The 15,007-nt window shown below is 35.6% G+C and overlaps 2 protein-coding genes across 2 annotated transcripts; one reads left to right on the forward strand and one right to left on the reverse strand.

Annotated features, from left to right (window-relative positions):
- Nucleotide 1: 1 nt before the first annotated feature.
- Nucleotides 2-1,008, reverse strand: lsm8 (LSM8 homolog, U6 small nuclear RNA associated). The gene is made up of 4 exons (XM_067390888.1): nt 876-1,008; nt 591-631; nt 375-502; nt 2-255 (listed from the first exon to the last, which is right to left on the reverse strand). Exons 1-4 carry the CDS (start codon nt 904-906, stop codon nt 165-167), a joined length of 291 nt encoding a protein of 96 aa, XP_067246989.1. The 5' UTR covers nt 907-1,008; the 3' UTR covers nt 2-164.
- A 3,679-nt stretch (nt 1,009-4,687) lies between these two features.
- Nucleotides 4,688-14,473, forward strand: si:ch73-139j3.4 (CD82 antigen). The gene is made up of 9 exons (XM_067390889.1): nt 4,688-4,824; nt 4,967-5,069; nt 5,390-5,468; nt 5,703-5,818; nt 5,900-5,974; nt 6,102-6,203; nt 6,304-6,468; nt 6,562-6,645; nt 12,054-14,473. The coding sequence occupies exons 2-9, from the start codon at nt 5,004-5,006 to the stop codon at nt 12,408-12,410; spliced, it is 1,044 nt and encodes a 347-aa protein (XP_067246990.1). The 5' UTR covers nt 4,688-4,824; nt 4,967-5,003; the 3' UTR covers nt 12,411-14,473.
- Nucleotides 14,474-15,007: the final 534 nt, after the last annotated feature.

The following is a 15,007-nucleotide window of genomic DNA, read 5'->3' on the forward strand; positions in this document are numbered from 1 at the left end:
TTTTATTTCAACACAGGTAAAAAAAGGATATGCATTCAGTCTATTTTCTTAAAGATTAAAAATAGCAAATAATATTGCTGCTTTTCAATGCCTGCAGATTTCCTAAGGTAAGAGACAGGGAAGTTCATCTAAATGTGGATCATTCTGTCCTTGTTTGGGAGGCATCAGTGCACCACAGAGTTGAGCGGTTCTGCTCGTATGTTTCCAAGATCCAGCGCTGAATCTGTTTCTTCATCGATTTCACCAATTACAGCCCTTAAACAAATAAAACACACAAGTCTGTGCCTTTTGTGCTCTCAGAAATCCAATAAAGTCTGCAGCTGATTTGCACAATGTAAACAAATAGCAGAACTTCTAGGGGCTTAAATACATACACATTATCGCCTCTGACAATATACAGTCCCAGAACCACCTGCTCTACTCCCTGGGAAGAGCTGAACACCCGCTCGTGGCTTTCATCCAGGATGAGGTTGATTGTCTGGTCGAAGCCCTTTAGCGTCCCCTAAGGACAGGACAATACAGGTCAGTATAGGCTGCTTTATTGAAGCATGCAAAAACAATGTTTACTTAGGAACATGAGAAACACTCACCACAATCATCCTGCCATCTGATGTGACGATGGCAACCGTCCCTTGAAATAGGTCAGTTAGGGAAAAATCAAGCTCATATATCACATATCTCCAATACACACTACACTAATACGCATGCATATACATTGTTATACTAATATGTAGTAAATGCACACTAAAATGCGATGATGAAATGCTCGCGCGTCCATTGAAACATAAACACTGTCATTGAAACGGCAAAATGCCACCATTCATTGATTTGCAACTCCGTCACGGTGCTTATCATGAAATGCATTAAAAGGATACGGTTAATGTAACTCTCGAGAGCGGTAGACATCTCTGCTGGTGCGTGTTTAAATCCAGCGGGGCTCGAGTACAACTACAACGAAACACATTCGTTCAACTGCTACCTGAGCCGGAAATGAAAACAGAGAGACCTGAATAGCCGATGACCTATCAAGCTCAACTACAGGCAATAGTAATCGACTAGGAGCATTTATTATCCAGCCATTATCTATCGTATTTATCCAGCAGATGGCGCAAGCTATAGGTTTATAAAATGTGGCACGCTGTTTTAACATTTAATCCTTAACACATAATAGTATCTATTTTCATGCTACTAGTAGCCTACTTATTTTTAGACACTAATATCTATTCCATTAGGAAATAGTACTTATTCATTATCTACTAAGTAAGTGAAAGCGAAAGTGAGTGTGGGCAAGTATGGAATTTGTGCTCTGCATTTATCCTATCCAAGTGCACACACACACACACACACACACGCACAACCTACAATTTAAGGTTAAATGCATCAATCTGATGCACTTTGAGAACTCAAAACTAAGAGCTTAAGCCCATGTACAGTGTGCACATTGAACAAAGAAAAAGCATGTACCTGGACATTAAAGAGGGTTCAAACATCTTTTTAGTTGCGATATAAAGTCTCAGTCTACATTGTGTTTTAGGATGCAAAACAATTATTACAATAAAATAATAATATAATAATTATTCATGACAGTAATTTCCATATATTGTAACAAATGCACTTAAAATGACAATTTTTATTAGTTACTTACTTTACACAACAGTACAGGGAAATTACAATACTTTTGTACTAATTACTTTTTAAAAGATAAATCCTTGAGCTTTTATTTTGATCACCAGATCACCAGCTGACTGCGTGCATACATGTGCGCACTTCTATTTAAAGGTGCCCTAGAATGAAAAATTGAATTTACCTTGGCATAGTTGAATAGCAAGAGTTCAGTACATGGAAATGACATACAGTGAGTCTCAAACTCCATTGTTTCCTCCTTCTTATGTAAATCTCATTTGTTTAAAAGACCTCTGAAGAACAGGCGAATCTCAACATGACACCGACTGTTACGTAACAGTCGGGATCATTAATGTGTATGACCCCAATATTTGCATATGCCAGCTCATGTTAAAGGCATTACACAAGGGCAGCCAGTATTAACGTCTGGATCTGTGCACAGCTGAATCATCAGACTAGGTAAGCAAACAAGAACAATAGTGAAAAATGGCATATGGAGCAATAATAACTGACATGATCCATGATATCATGATATTTTTAGTGATATTTGTAAATTGTCTTTCTAAATGTTTCGTTAGCATGTTGCTAATGTACTGTTAAATGTGGTTAAAGTTACCATCATTTCTTACTGTATTCAAAGAGACAAGAGCCGTTGTTATTTTCATTTTTAAACACTTGCAGTCTGTATAATTCATAAACACAACTTCATTCTTTATAAATCTCTCCAACAGTGTGTAATGTTAGCTTTAGCCATGGAGCATAGCCTCAAACTCATTCAGAATCAAATGTAAACATCCAAATAAATACTATACTCACATAATTCGAAGCATACATGCAGCATACATGACGAACATCTTGTAAAGATCCATTTGAGGGTTATATTAGCTGTGTGAACTTTGTAAATGCACTGTATTATAGTCAAGAGCTCAGGGGGGGCAGGGAGCACACAATTTAAAGGGGCCGCAGCCTGAAATGGTGCATAGTTAATGATGCTGATTAATGATGATGATTAATTAAAAAAAATATATGGGGTATTTTGAGCTGAAACTTCACAGACACATTCAGGGGACACCTTAGACTTATATTACATCTTGTAAAAACTGGTTCTAGGGCACCTTTAAAACATGCAGCACAGACAGGCTGTATACTTAATCGCTGTCTTTTGCTGTTTTATAAAAGCACAAAGCCATGGTCACGGTTTTGATTTTATTTCGTTGGCAAAATACAACATAGTATGTTTTAAATTTTCAGTTCATTATGAAACGGTGGCGGCGGCACAGGATCATTAATGGGAAACATTGAATGAATGTTTAGCTGATAAATGTGCTAAAGTTGTCACATCAGTTGTTCGAAAGAGAGTCTCGAGGCCTGCATACTAGTATCTTAAAAAAGTAGGCTACTACCTAATGAACAACTACTAGTAATTAAAAAAACATGTACTAGTCACATTGGGAATACATACTAGTCAAAACTGAAAAGTTAATATCTGAATGACAGATTCCCATAGAAATCAATGGCAAAAAATTGAAATTCATTACTAGCAACAATAGAATAGTTACTAGTCACTATCAAAATAGTATCTAATGAATAAGTATTAGTATTTAATAATAAGAACTAGTATCTAATGAATAAGTGCTAGTACCAATTTATTACTAGTATCTAATGAATAAGCATTTAGTAATAAGTACTAGTATCTAATAAATAAGTACTAGTACCAATGTAATAGGTACTATTATCTAATGAATAAGTACTAGAATAAGTAGTATTTAACAATAAGTACTAGTATCTAATGAATAAGTTCTAGCATTTAGTAATAAGTACTAGTATCTAATAAATAAGTACTAGAATAAGTAGTATTTAATAATAAGTACTAGTATCTAATAATAAACAAATACTAGCATTTAATAATAAGTACTAATATCTAATAAATAAGTACTAGTACCAATGTAATAGGTACTATTATCTAATGAATAAGTATTTAATAATAAGTACTATCTAATAATAAATAAATACTAGTATTTAATAATAAGTACTAGTATAATGAATAAGTGCTAGTACCAATATATTACTAGTATCTAATGAATAAGTATTTAATAATAAGTACTATCTAATAATAAATAAATACTAGTATTTAATAATAAGTACTAGTATAATGAATAAGTGCTAGTACCAATATATTACTAGTATCTAATGAATAAGTAGTATTTAATAAGTACTATTATCTAATGAATAAGTACTAGCATTCAGTAATAAGTACTAGTATCTAATAATAAATAAATACTAGCATTTAATAATAAGTACTAGTATATAATAATAAATAAATACTAGCATTTAATAATAAGTACTAATATCTAATAAATAAGTACTAGTACCAATGTAATAGGTACTGGTATCTAATTAATAAGTATTTAATAATAAGCACTAGTATCTAATGAATAAGTATTTAATAATAAGTACTAAAAAAGAAGTACTAGTAGCATGAAAATAGATACTAGTACGTTTAAGGATTAAAGGTTAAAATGGCTTGCCATACTACTTTTGAGGTTACAATCAGTTCTTGGTGAAAAGGCAAATTGTTTCAAGGCCACAGTGGGCGCCGATGGAAATATTGATGGGGACGATGACGATGGCACGTACACAAAAGTATTGTAGTGGTACAATGATACCGTGATGATATCAGATGCTACTTTGATTTGTATAAATGATTAGCATTCTGATGATATTTACATGGTATTCAAATATTATTTTATTATAATCAGGATACATGACTAAACTACCATTGTATATTTCCCAAAAATGTCCAAAGCCATTGTTCAATTGGTCATTTTTTTATGAAGCTGGTGAAACAACAAAAACCTAAACAAACCATTGCACAATCATAGTGAAAGGAAATAGACAAGACGATCATTTTTCACATTCTGAACTCTGTCAAAACCCCTAATTAAAACACCAGACACATGCGGGTGTAAAGCACAACACAAGTGATTGTTAAAGTTAATCATTTGCGTTGTTATGAGGAAGTGAACTTTAAGCCTGAGATGCATTAAGGATCTCCAGGAAACCATTATGTGATGGCATATGAAATGCACATACTTGAACCGCAGAAGAAAAACGGATGTATAATATAAAAGCTTCAGACAGTTTAGACTTTTACCACACCAAATTGGACAAGTAACAAGGAAAACTGGTTTAGCAATACAGGTAATTCAAAACCTTTGAAAGTGAAATCCTGTGGCATTTATTAAAAATACAGCTAGTTTTGATGTGTCAATCAGCGCTTTCTCTTCTTTAAGGAATATGATCTTTTTGTAACTTATATTTGTGTTTGTATGACCTCTTTTAGGTTTCATGTGTAGCTGTGGCAATTTGTTAAAGGCAACATGAAAGCAGACGACAAACTTCAGATCCTGAAATTCTTTCTAATGCTTGTCAATTCCTTCTTTGTGGTAAGATAATATATGATGATATTGGCAAGGATTTTAGAGACCTTTTATGTTACAAAGAGCTTCCTGGATTGCAATCAAATATATGAACCATAGATAAGTACGTAATTGGCAAGGATTTTAGAAACATTTTATGTTTTTAGTTACAAAGAGCTTCCTGGACTGCAATCAGATATATAAATCATACAGTGGACATTGACATATGATGTGCTCGTTTTCTGCCAGCAGTTTATAAAGATAGACTTCTGCTCCCATCAGATAAACATCTTAATTCATGCATGGCTACATGTACAAACAAGTAACAAATGAAATAATCTTGACAGATTCTTGGCATCAGCATTTTTGCGTGTTCTGCTTGGATTTTGTTTGATAAAGACAGCTTTGTGAGTGTTCTCAGCACTGGTAAGTTTTCTTGTTCGTGGTAGTCTATCATTATGTTTCACCTCAAAATACGAGTTATATCTTACACAATTGCACCATAGCACCTATAATAATGTTTTAAGACATGATGTTTTCTACGTTGTCTCTCATTGAAAAAAAAAAAGGTGTCTACACTACTTTGCCATAGCCAATTTAGATGAAACATTTGTCCTTCAATCTGATGTTGGCGTGTTAATGAAACATGTGGTCTCTCAGGACAGGACATAAAGGTGGTGGCCGGGGGGCTCTTTTTCATCGGCCTTGTTGTGGTTGGTGTGTCCTTGCTGGGTTGTGCTGGTGTCTATTTTGAGAGCAGATGTTTCATCATATTTGTAAGCATTACATACACACAGTGCACAGAGAACTTTTATAAAAGCTGCTGTTAACATTTCCTTCTTTTCTGTTTTTATCAGTATCTGTGCTTCTTAATCGTCATCATACTGGGTCAGATTTTCATCACCTTTGTGCTATTTATACAAAGGGGGAAGGCAAGTCTTTATTAATACAGAAAGCAAAAACACAGCTGACTTCAAATTCACTTGAGACATTCTCTAAGAATCTATACTGGTTGATATATTAAACAAGTCGTCTAATGCATATTTTGAATGTCACCAGATTGAGACATTTCTGTGGGATAATGTGGACGAGATCATTAGACAGTATGGAGGAAATAAAACCCAAACGTTCTGGAAACTTCTAGACAGCGTGCAGACTTCTGTACGTGCATTATTTACTCCTTCACTGATCATGAATGCAACAGTCTTATCTGACAATCAGCTATAGAAAGGTGTGTTTTTTTTTTTTTTTTTTGCTGTAGGCAAATTGCTGTGGTAGACTGACCTCAGATGAATGGAGGAATAACACAGTTATTGCGTCCCTGGGGGGGACTGACATCTACCCTTGCTCCTGTTTCAATGGTACCTGCCCTGTAATTCTGTCTGGAACACACAGCTTTGGAAGTGGTTTAGACATCTATAAAAGGGTAACGCATGTTGCCTTTTTCCATCATCCCAACCTTTACTTAATCTTTTCCCTGTCGATTTAATTTGCACACTCAAAGTTTTTTTGGTGCTAGGGCTGTGAGACGGTTCTAGTGGACTGGCTAAAGACGAATATAATCGTTATACTTGGGATGGAGGCTGGCCTTCTTTTGATTCAGGTAAAGAGAGACCAATTAAAATAGTTAAATAGTATTTTGCCAATTTAATACCAATTAAAGAAGTATTCTGTGTTAAGTACAAGTTAGGCATCTTGGACTTGTACCACTAAAATAAAATAAAATAACAGTTTTACTTTATCCCCCTGGTAAGTGCATAATGCAATGCACTTTTAGTGACTGACCTTTAATTATATTTAACCTGGAATTTATTAAAAATAGTATTTTGGTATCATTTTACTATTGGAAGCTTGTTTTTGCCATTGAATATAAAATAAAAAAGGTAATTACGACTTTTTATCTTGCAATTCTGACTTTTTTCCTTGCAATTGTGAGATATAAAGTCAGAATTGTGATATAAAGCAAAGACTATAGAATAACACAAGACGTGTCACTCGTATTGTTTTGAATGGGAGAAAGCAGAGCCGTTAAATATGAGAGTTGCGACACTCTTTGATCTCGCCGCCACGCTGTCACGTGGTTCGTGTAGCTCTCAATAGTTCCAAAAACATGCGCGCCGTCAACCAGTTTGAATGGTTTTAAGGGAGACAGACAGCTGTAGCTATAATTGCAGCAATTATCCGTAAACATGGACGCATAATATACATTGATTATTACGCTGACACTTACATTACATACATATCGCTTTGGCGGAAACAGCATTAATCAGTATTTGTATTTAATTTTGGAGGGAAGAGGGGCTGCTCCCATAACGTAAAACACATTCACAGCAACTACTGTATTTGCAGCAATTTTTCGGTAAATATTAACGCATAATACTGATTAAATATTGAATAAAACAGATTACTACGTTGACTACACTTACAGTAGTGTATTGTATCTGGAGAGTTAAAGAGAGACGGCATTATCTTCAACAGTGTGGTCTGTTAAAATGTAGGCTACTGGAGAGATGGTTACGGAGTTAATGAATTAACAATGTTCCTAAATACGATCCATAACGTTAACCTTTCTGTTAACTGGATTCATTTCAGTATGGCTAATGTACCCCTTCATCATGACCTTCCCTAAACATAGGCTAAACCATTCATCAGAACACACACAAATACATACAAACATATGTATGTAGTATGTAAAATTTATATATATATATATATATATTATATATATATATATATATATATATATAATATATATATATATATATATATATCTCAATTAAAAATTAATTCAATTCAAAGGGGCTTTATTTACATGCAAATATATATATATATCCATGCAAATAAAGCCCCTTTGAATTGAATAATTTTTAATTGATATGATATATTTATTTATTTATTTATTTTCATGCAAATAAAGCCTTTTGAATTGAATTATTTTTTTGTGAGTGTTAAAGGGGGCTGCTCCCATAAGGTATACATTTAGAGCATGTACTGTATATATTTTTCTCATGCTTCTATGGTCATAAATATTACTAACATCCTAATGTTGCGTTATGTTAAGATACATTCACATAAACATGCACAACAACTTAATATCAATGAATGAAGCTGCTCAGTTTAAGTCAAGAAAGAAGTTTGGTCAACAGTGAAAAATATACAAGGCAACCAATTGCATTCAACAAAACATTTAATTATATATTATATCCAGAGAGAGGGTAGGTAAATTTTCCTTGAATGTTCTGTCTTCAAAGAAACTCATTCGACTTCCTACAGGGAGAAAAAGATGGCAGAAAGCAGGCCAGAAAAGAAATACAAGTGTTCACAATAGCCATTACATTCTTCCAGGGCAGCCGTATGATGATCTGGAGACCTGGTGGTGAATCGAGAATCAGTCAAATGCTTATATATACATTGATAACAAAAGCATTCAAACTCCACACTATAAGTAATGCTATAGTTACTTTTTGGGTGAGAGCATTCCACTGCCAGAAGCAGACTGTGGGCCTGTTTCCACCTGGTGTTAAGATGTGTTCTAATCTGAAGTGAATGACACTAAATACAATGGGGTCTAAATGGGTTTGAGTTTGTCCACTTTCAACCACTTCCAGAGGTTTTTGAAAATGCATTTGACTGGACTGCTTTCATATTGTAAACGCTCATGTGGTCGAATGTGTTCGAACCGCCACTCAAGACCATCTACTCTCCGCCTACTGACCTAATGTGTAAACATTATGGGAAGCACGCTAGCTAGATTGGATTTAAACTTTGTTGGCTAAAGACCCAAGTTTGGTTTGAAGATGAAAAATGTACCAAGCACAATGTTCTCTCACCATTCCTGATTTCTAACACTCACTGCGTTCAGCTGGTCTTGCGGCTGTCAGAGCAGAAACAAACACTGATGCTCTCTGTATGTTTTCCTGTCATCTCTGGGTGTGTTCATATGTAAACTGCTCAAGCTTATTTTGTCTATTAGATTGAAAGATCTATAAAAACCCATAGATTTACCCACCCCCTTGAAGAAATCGTGGTTGAAAGAGGACAAAAGAGATGGATTAAAACACCAAGTGTAAACGTGTATGCGTCTCACTTGTCCACTTGTGATCCAATCATCCAAAATGCATCTTAACTCCAGGTGGAAACAGGGCCTGTGTCAGTCCCCAGAGGAGACCGGGTCTGGAGTCGAGTCAGACCTGCTGCTGGACAGAACTGGGAGTTGTGAAGAAAGAGGAAACAGTGTTAAGGTTAATACATTGAAGGACAGATTAAATACACATTTCCAAAACATTTTCATGAGGTTGACATTACAGAAGTGAGAGAACACATCTACATTTCGGTCCATAACTAATTGGACATTTGTCATGATTTCTGTTATTTTAGCTCTGTAATCCAGTACAGCTAAAATTAAATGAGAGAAAAAAAAAAACATATCTATATACAAACCCCTATTGTTATTCAAATTTTTATTCTTCCACACAATAACATTATGGAAGAAGCTGGGTGAATATTTTGATCATCCAAGAAATTATGCAAATAAGGGAAAATAGAGGTGTAAATGTAATGATGATTTAGCATTGAGGTCATGGTTTGTGTTGGTGTTTTTGCACTTGTTGCTTTCTATTCAGATGTGTTTAATAATCTGGCCACCTCATGTAAGTAGATAAGAAACCCATCTGAACACAATGTAGTGAAACATCAGCTTTAACTATGACCTCAGTACTGATTTTACACATTTCTGGCTGATTATAAACTTCATTAAAGTAGAATTCATGGTAGAGCTTTTGCATTGAATTACATTAGATTGTAAAGGTGTTCCTAATATACTGGCCACCACTAAATAAGTGTATGCAACCTACTTACTGTGTTATTCTCTGGTACTTTAATGAACTGGCAGCTAACATGCCGTGTTGCTAACATTAACAACAAATCTAATAACTGAAGATAAACGTTTGTTTGACAACGAACTTTTAAACGTAAAGGTAAATGTAGCCCAACTGACGTCAGGTTATGGTAGCTAAAGTTAGTGATGTGTTGGTCACTTAAGTTAGCTGCAATTAGAGTCTGACTAACGTTATTAACTTACAATAAACATTAACTAAAGCTGGTTACATAAAATACAACTATTGACTAGATTCATGAGAGGTCAGGTAATGTGTTCAAATGTCAAAAATGCAGTAATTTAATCAACTTACCAGCGAGCGATCTTCAGAATCGCTGAAAATGAATGGGGTTCAGCGCTGGAACTATCAGTGTTTGGAACTATCGTCCGCTCCACGACACGCGTTACTTCCGCATTCCGCATAAGTTCCTATGGAGGTCTATGGGAGTGTCGGAACTCTGTTTTTCAACGGCTCTGTGAGAAAGTATAACGCGCAATATGGCGGAATAAGTCCCGCCTTTTAATAAGAGCCAATCGCCGAAGTCTTCGCGTCACTTCAGCGGCCGTTAGAATCACCGGTTTCTATAGAAACAATCAGACGCGAGTCTCCGACGAAAGGTCTGCGCATGCGCATTAGCTTGATCCAGTCTGAAAAATACAGTTTTTTTGTCATGATTCGAGCGTTTAGAAACTAAATTTATGAGCCGGTTGTTGATAGATTTCATTGGTAATTTCAAATATGAAATTTAATCGTAAGGTTGGCGAACAGTTTTGGAGAATTTGATGTTTCCCCATTCAAAGAGATTGCATGATGCCCAGGATGCCCGAGAGGCGTTTCAAACATGGCCGCCGAGTGAAATGAAATGACTTGTCTTAAAGGGACTTTGTATAAAGTCACAATTGCAAGAAATAAACACAATTGCATATTATAAAGTCAGAATTGTGATATATACTCAAAAATGCGAGTTATAAAATCAGAATTGTGATATAAAGTCACAATTGCGAGATATAAACTCACAAGAAAAAAGTCAGAATTGTGAATTGCGCCTTTATCTCACAATTCTGACTTTATACCTTTTGTAATTGTGAGATAAAAATTATCCTTTTTTATTCTGTGGTGGAAACAAGCTTCCATACTTTACCGTAAGGTCCCATTAGTTAATGTTAGTTAAAGGTACAATTTGTGATATTTTTCGCTAGAACCCTATTCAAAACAAAGGCGTAGTTTGATGACGCCAAGTTTTAGAGCGGAAACTTGGGACACGTGGTCTCCATCTCAACGGACGGTGCAAAAGAATAGGGATTGGAGTCTGGAAGAACTCATGTTCGTGGATGCGATTATTAACGTTACTGTAGTATGAAGCAGAGCAGGACCGAGTGTTGCGGGAGCTGAACGAGGAATGAACGATTGATCAACACACGCCTCACGAGCAGCGGGACTTTTATTATGACACAGCCGCTGGCGCCGCTTCCGCTTTTCCGGTCATGAGTTTACGGGAGCTGTGCTTGTCGACAGAACCAGCGGCAGATGGTAAACAGTAATTATGTTCCATAAATAATTAACACAATCCACCATAAAACGTGCAAGAAGTAAATAAGGAACTGCTTGAAGCAAGCTAGTGGTTTGCTGGACGCTAGACTCTACTTCCGCATTTGTCCACGGCACTGTTGTCATGTGGTTTCTACGTCAGTAAAGGCGGTAACAAAGGTAACTGACGTCATTGACAGGCGACTGCACTGCCCCGTGTCACTGTTTAGAATGGGAATTTTCTCATGATTTACAAGTAGTTGAAAACATTACAGATATTGTTAGTAATCAGCTGGACAAAATATATAACACTAGCCTAGTGGTTTTTGGATATTTTACTGCAAAAAATTTTACATATTGTACCTTTAATGCATTAATGCATTACAATTACATGCAATCACATCATTACTGCATGGCACAAGCTGATTGATACATTTGCTACAGTATTTAGTTAATCAATTCTTCAGAAGTATTTTTCAATGTTAGTTCATGTTAACTTATTTAGTTAACTAACGTGTTACAAAAATGTGTAAAGTCTTAGTATTTTAATATAAAAACGCATGCATAAATCTAATGCATTTGGATCGTTTTGTCTCTTAATGCTCAGATTCTTCAGTTTATCTTTGGCATCCAAATCTACAAATGCATCGGCCGCAAGGCGAGGGAACGGGATCCCAATCTGCTGAACGCCATGGAGGAGAATCCTGCAGCGAATACTGAACACCAGCAATACAGCGCAGAAAATCACCAGTTTGAAATTCAAACCTATAATAACCCTCAAATGGACAGTGGCAACTATCCTCACAATAGATATGCTGATGACAATTATGACAATCCTGAATTTTACAAACAGGACAACAGTCAAATGTACAATAGCCCTCATGTGTTGCAACACCAACAGAGCTACAGTGGCAGTTATGATCAGGGGTATATTCATCTCCAGAACTACAATCAGAGCTACTAAAGCCAGATTTCCTTTCTCGTGTAACATGATCAGATTGGGATGGGCTAATTTGCTGTTTTAAAAATAGCATGCTTTACAAAGAGCAAGCTGTGGTCTAGGACTGACCAAAGACACTTAAAACCACCCGTAAGACCATTGTTTTGTTTCACTAAGTTCAGGTTAGTGCCTGTTCCCAGGAGTATCGTTTGTCATTTTAAAGACAACCAGCATCACCTTCTCAAAGAATTCATTCCAGACCTCTCAGTCTTTTTTAAAAGCAACTCAAAATATTTTTGTAGAAGTCAGTTCTGGGTTTGATGACAGAAAATGTACTCATTTACTCAGTCTCCATTTTATTTTAATGCCCCATGACAAGTTTACAGGTATTGCATAACTGTATAAGTGTAATTATATAAAAAAATACTGACCTGAAATCATAACCAATATAATATGAGACAATCCACACAATATAACTTGCAAGAATATTATCATTCAATTTTAAAACACTGTTATATGTATATGCAAGAATATATAAAATATATAAAAAATAAAAAATTGTTACTCTTTAAATAAAGAATAAAAATCTACCTGTTTTCTACTTAAACCATACAATTAAAAATAAACATGTGTTATATACAACATCTATATTTACATAGTTTTGATTATTACTAATCAATAGAGAACAAAAAACACACAAACTGTATTTAAAATGCGCGTAAACCATTAATCATCCTTTGCTTTCGTGCCACGGAGAATCCTCTGTGATATTCATATGATTCGAGGGCTTGTTTTGTAAATCATTGCACACTCAGACCTGCTTTATGAGTCAAGACTTGATGTTAATGACACTGGGGGCCGTTCAGTGTGTGAATGTATCTGTGTGTGTGTCGGAAGCTGAGTCGGCGAGTCAAGAGTGGGCTTTGACTGAAGTTTGATGGACGACACTCACTATAGACCATAAAGAGCGGCGTTTCTGTCTGCATGAGAGGGCCCTTTGTTGCATTTGCTCTGCGGTTGATGATAGCCAGGCTGACATTACCGACCTCGTGCGGTTATGAGTTGGCAGTCATGCTTTATGACAACAGTTGACAGCGCACGCATTGATGGAGACAAAGAGAAAGTTACATGGAGAGGAGCTTGAGATTTCCACTGCCAGTACCTGATTCTGCTCTGGAAGGATGACAGAGTGATGCACAATGAGTCAATGGGGGATTTTCAGGACTCGATTGTCAGTGACACAAAAACTCTTCGAAAATAGCATAAAAGGGGTTGTTATAGGTTATATTTTGAAAGAAATAGTTTATCTAAAAATGAAAACTGTCATTTATGCACCCTCACGTTGTTTCAGACTTTCTTTGTTTAGTGGAGCACAAAATGAGATGTTCTGAAGAATGTTCATGCTGCTCTTATTTTGTAACAATGGCCTTTCAAGATCCAAAAACAGCAAAAAAACCTCTCTAAATGTAGTCCACATGACTCATGGACAATATTCTGGAGCCAAATGGGAGCTTTGTGCAGAATAAACCGAAATTTAAAGGGGCCATATGTAAGCATTTTTATGTATTAATAGCTTTTTATTGCCAGCTTGTAACAAAGCGTAAAAACGAGACCTTCCCCGACTTCCTAGGTTGTCTATATGTTTTTATGTGAAGGACATTTTTGGTGGGAAAAATCAAAAGGATGTGATGTTTACACATTATGCACGAAAGCCTCTCTTCCATTCTTCAACACAAGAGTCATTCTGTACTGTAATGTCAATGTGTCATGCCAAGAAAAAGGATTTATTTTAAACTATAGTCTCATATAGCTAGATCTATACAGTCTATAGTCTTAAATATACTGTATAATCAAACTATCATAACAGTGTAATTTAAACTACCTCATCTGTCGACATGATGCCGGTGAATTAGAGAGCTGGTGCACAAGCAATAAGTTGCTGTCTGCAGTTCACTTAACGACCACCAGTGTCACTAATAGCAAGGGTTTCTGAATTCTACATATAGCCCATTTAAAGGCTAGTTCACCCAAAAATGATTTTTTTTTTCATTAATTACTCACCCTCATGTCGTTCCAAACCCGTAAGACCTTCGTTTATCTTCAGAACACAAATTAAGATATTTTTGATGAAATCTGAGAGGTTTCTGACCTCCCTATACACAGCAATGTCATAACCGATTTCAAGGCCCAGAAAGGTAGTAAAGATATCATTAAAATAGTCCATGTGACTGCAGTGGTTTAACCTTAATATTACGAAGCGACGAGAATACTTTTAAAATTTTAATTACTACTTTATTCAACAATTTCTTCTCTTTTATGTCAGTCTCCTATGCTGTTGATGTAGTAAACACAGTGCAGCGCTTCCGGGTTCTACATCAGAACACCGGCTCAGTATTACGCATTGATTAAAGTCGTTATTTTTATTTTTTTGGCAACAAAAAGTATTCTCGTCACTTCACAACATTAAGGTTGAATCAATGTAGTCACATGGACTATTTTAAAGATGACTTTACTACCTTTCTGGGCCTTGTAATTGGTAATAACGTTGCAGTCTATCGGAGGCCAGAAAGCTCAAAGATTTCATCGAAAATATCTTAATTTGTGTTCTGAAGATGAACAAA

This window comes from Chanodichthys erythropterus, chromosome 8 (genome assembly GCF_024489055.1).
Source record: "Chanodichthys erythropterus isolate Z2021 chromosome 8, ASM2448905v1, whole genome shotgun sequence".
Taxonomy (NCBI): domain Eukaryota; kingdom Metazoa; phylum Chordata; class Actinopteri; order Cypriniformes; family Xenocyprididae; genus Chanodichthys; species Chanodichthys erythropterus.

Coding starts and splice junctions, on each gene's coding strand:
- lsm8 (XM_067390888.1), bottom strand. CDS start 906: ATGTCTACCGCTCTCGAGAGTTACATTAACC. Junction 503..590: donor CAGATGGCAGGATGATTGTG/GTGAGTGTTTCT, acceptor TCCTGTCCTTAG/GGGACGCTAAAGGGCTTCGA. Junction 256..374: donor ATTGTCAGAGGCGATAATGT/GTATGTATTTAA, acceptor TATTTGTTTAAG/GGCTGTAATTGGTGAAATCG.
- si:ch73-139j3.4 (XM_067390889.1), top strand. CDS start 5,004: ATGAAAGCAGACGACAAACTTCAGATCCTGAAATTCTTTCTAATGCTT. Junction 6,204..6,303: donor TAGACAGCGTGCAGACTTCT/GTACGTGCATTA, acceptor TTTTTGCTGTAG/GCAAATTGCTGTGGTAGACT. Junction 6,469..6,561: donor GTTTAGACATCTATAAAAGG/GTAACGCATGTT, acceptor TTTTGGTGCTAG/GGCTGTGAGACGGTTCTAGT.